Source organism: Dendropsophus ebraccatus, chromosome 7, assembly GCF_027789765.1.
Source record: "Dendropsophus ebraccatus isolate aDenEbr1 chromosome 7, aDenEbr1.pat, whole genome shotgun sequence".
NCBI classification, from domain to species: domain Eukaryota; kingdom Metazoa; phylum Chordata; class Amphibia; order Anura; family Hylidae; genus Dendropsophus; species Dendropsophus ebraccatus.
The window spans coordinates 8,872,440-8,876,466 of record NC_091460.1 but is presented as its reverse complement, the minus strand read 5'-3'; the positions used below and the strand labels follow the sequence as shown (position 1 = coordinate 8,876,466).

The 4,027-nt window shown below is 43.7% G+C and overlaps 1 protein-coding gene across 1 annotated transcript; it reads left to right on the top strand.

Annotated features, from left to right (window-relative positions):
• The first annotated feature begins 205 nt into the window (after positions 1–205).
• LOC138796420 (vomeronasal type-2 receptor 26-like) lies at positions 206–3,593 on the top strand. The gene is made up of 2 exons (XM_069976020.1): positions 206–209; positions 2,686–3,593. Exons 1-2 carry the CDS (start codon positions 206–208, stop codon positions 3,591–3,593), a joined length of 912 nt encoding a protein of 303 aa, XP_069832121.1.
• Positions 3,594–4,027: the final 434 nt, after the last annotated feature.

Sequence of the window (4,027 nt, the reverse complement as noted above, 5' to 3'; positions counted from 1 at the left end):
TATAAGGGACTACATCCAGGAATATGTAGTGGCTAATAGTATTATAAGTGATAACCAGCATGGTTTTACTAAGGACAGAAGCTGTCAAACCAACCTGATATGTTTCTATGAAGAGGTAAGTAGAAGCCTGGATGGCGGCGCGGCTGTGGATATCGAGTACCTGGATTTTGCAAAAGCGTTTGACACAGTCCCTCATGGACGTCGGATGGGTAAGTTAAAGTCTATCGGTTTGGAAAGTTTAATGTGTAACTGGATTGAAAACTGCCTTAAAGCGTAACTGTCATTTCAGGGTCATTTTTTTGAAAACATTAAATATCAACAGTTCAAGCGATTTTAAGAAACTCTGTAATAGGTTTTATGTACTGAAAGAGTTAACTTCTGGACTAAAAAAGCAATCTCCCAGCCTCACTGCAAAAGAAGCAGGATTTCTGTGCCCATTATGTGTCTATGGAGAGGGGAGGGGCTGTTAGGAGTGACTGAGCACGGAGGATTTCTGCAAAGCACAACACTCTCTAATCTTTTCTCGGTAAATTCATAGATAAGCACTGACCTTTCTGAAACCTGAATCCAGCGTTTTAGGTGCCCAGAGAGTCTACAAACAGCTGACCTTCATGTCACCTCTTCCTGCTCCCTCATCTCCCTCAGCCCCTCCCCCCTTCATAGGCTTAGGGCCCTATTCCACCGGACGATTATCGTTCAGATTATCGTTAAATCGTTCGAATCTAAACGATAATCGTTCGGTTGAAATGCAGTAACGATTAACGACCGAACGAGAAATCGCTGATCGCTTTATAAGACCTGGACCTATTTTTATCGTTGCTCGTTCGCAAAACGTTCGCAAATCGTTCGCATTGAATAAGACATCGTTCGGTCGTTCGCAATAGATACGAACGCAATAGCGAAGAAATACGGAAGAAGAAACGATCGCAATTACGATCATAAGTAACGATTATCGTTCCATGGAAATGAGTGAACGTTTTCAGGTCTTTCGCAATAGCGGTCGTTTGAGATCGTTAATCGTTAACGATTATGCTAACGAAAATCGTCCGGTGGAATAGGGCCCTTACAATGGAGAGAGCAGAGCCCGTCTTCACTGGCTTCTCTGTAATGAAGACGGATTTGCCTGATAATGCACAGATAAGAAGTCAGGGGGGGAGGCAGGGAGATTGCTTCTTGAGTACAGAAGGAGGCTTTTTTGGCTGATGAAACCTATTACAGAGTTTCTTAAAAACGCTTATACTACTGATTTCTGCAATAAAAAAAACATGATAGTTACGCTTTAATAATCGTACCCAGAGAGTGGTGGTCAATGATTCCTACTCCGAATGGTCCCCGGTAATAAGTGGTGTACCCCAAGGGTCAGTACTGGGCCCTCTTCTGTTTAACTTGTTTATTAATGATATTGAGAATGGAATTAACAGCAATGTTTCTATCTTTGCAGATGACACCAAGCTTTGTAGTACAGTACAGTCTATGGAGGATGTGCAGATATTACAGGATGACTTAGACACACTGAGTGTTTGGGCGTCCACTTGGCAAATGAGGTTCAATGTGGATAAATGTAAAGTTATGCACCTGGGTACTAATAACCCGCATGCATCATATGTCCTGGGGGGAGTTACTCTGGGAGAGTCGCTGATGGAGAAGGATCTGGGTGTACTTGTAGATAATAAACTACAGAACAGCAAACAATGTCAGTCAGCTGCTTCTAAGGCCAGCAGGATATTGTCATGCATTAAAACAGGCATGGACTCACGGGACAGGGATATAATATTACGGCTCTATAAAGCATTGGTGCGGCCTCATCTGGAGTATGCTGTCCAGTTTTGGAACCCAATTCATAGAAAGGACGTTCTAGAGCTGGAGAGGGCACAAAGACGGGCAACTAAACTAATAAGGGGAATGGAGCATCTAAGTTATGAGGAGAGGATAAAAGAATTACATTTGTTTAGTCTGGAGAAGAGACGTTTAAGGGGAGATATGATTAATTTATTTAAATATATAAATGGCCCCTACAAGAAATATGGGGAAAATATGTTCCAGGTAAAACCCCCTCAAAGGACAAGAGGGCACTGCCTCCGCCTGGAGAGACAAGGGGGCACTGCCTCCGCCTGGAGAGACAAGGGGGCACTGCCTCCGCCTGGAGAGACAAGGGGGCACTGCCTCCGCCTGGAGAGACAAGAGGGCACTGCCTCTGCCTGGAGAGACAAGAGGGCACTGCCTCCGCCTGGAGAGACAAGGGGGTGCTGCCTCCGCCTGGAGAGACAAGGGGCACTGCCTCCGCCTGGAGTAAAAAAGGTTCAATCTCCGGAGGCGACAAGCTTTCTTTACCATGAGAACTGTGAATCTGTGGAACAGTCTACCACAGGATCTGGCCACAGCAAAAACAGTAGAGGGCTTCAAAACCGGCCTAGACAAGTTCTTAGACCAAAATAATATAAATGCATATGTATAGAACCTATCACCCCTCCCCCTTCCCTGTACCCATCCCCTCCTTGGTTGAACTTGATGGACATGTGTCTTTTTTCAACCGTATTAACTATGTAACTATCTAACTATAGTGCTGTCCATACTCTTTGCTTCATAGATAGATAGACAGATAGATAGATAGATAGATAGATAGATAGATAGATAGATAGATAGTTTATGCTTTTGATATGAATATGTTATGAAATCTTCCTTCAGATTCTGACACCTGCATGAAATGTCCAAGTGATGAATGGCCGAATGAGAAGAGAGACCGATGTCTGCCCAAAGTCCTGGATTTCATCTCTTACCACAATGACACAATAGCTTCTGTATTCTCCTGTGTCTCGCTCTTCGGATGTCTTGTGACCGGCTCCATATTGAGGATATTTATCTCCTACCGGGACACTCCTATTGTTAGAGCTAATAACCGGAACCTGAGTTATCTCCTCCTGGTCTCCATCATCCTCAGCTTCCTCTCTGTCTTCTTGTTTCTTGGCCGTCCCAGTGATGTCACTTGTAGATTACGGGAAACCAGTTTTGGAGTCTTCTTCTCGGTTGCCGTCTCTTCACTTCTCGCCAAGACTGTGATGGTTTGTGTTGCTTTTAAGATCACCAAGCCTGGAAGCCCCTGGAGGAAATGGCTGAGTGTGAAGCTGCCCTATTCCATAGTGATGTTGTGTTCATCCATTCAGGTTATAATCTGTGTTATCTGGTTGTCTATCTCTCCTCCATTTCAGGACCTGGACACTCAGTCTTATCCTGGGAAGGTCATCATTCAGTGTAATGCAGGGTCTGATATCTGGTTCTACTCCATGTTGGGGTATCTGGGGTTCCTGGCAGCGGTGAGCTTTGTTCTGGCTTTCATGGTGAGGACATTACCGGACACTTTCAATGAGGCCAAGTACATTACCTTCAGCATGCTGCTGTTCTGCAGTGTCTGGATCGCCATGATCCCGGCTTATCTGAGCACCACAGGGAAATCCATGGTGGCTGTGGAGGTCTTTGCAGTGATGGCGTCCAGTGCTGGACTGTTAGGATGTGTGTTTCTCCCCAAATGTTTTATCATTTTATTTAGATCTGAAATGAATAGAAAAACCGACCTGCTGGGGAAAAGGAAGGAATGACTGGGAAATATCACACTGCCTGATAATAGGGATTTATTGTGAACATTACACTAACATTATCAAGATCCCTGCAATAAGCTCACTTGGAAGATGTCTCTTAGTTGTTGTTTTTTCTTTCTTTACTTTGCAGCAAGTAGACAAATTGTGAAAAATATTTAATAAAAACTTTCTGACTGATATAAAAAATTCAATTGCATTAATAATTCTCTTTTTAGTACTGAAAAAAAAAGGCTTATAGTTCTTACAAATTCATCCTATACACCATTGTTGTATAGTACAGTAAGCATTAACGGTGTATTCCAGGTAAATGTAAGAAATTGTACATAACAATCAGGGGATACCGACCCCTTCCCATGCCCTCGCAGCCATAGTGCCACCACTCACTGTTACCCTCTGGTTTTCTGGTTCTCCCAGCTTCTTTTGTCATCACAATC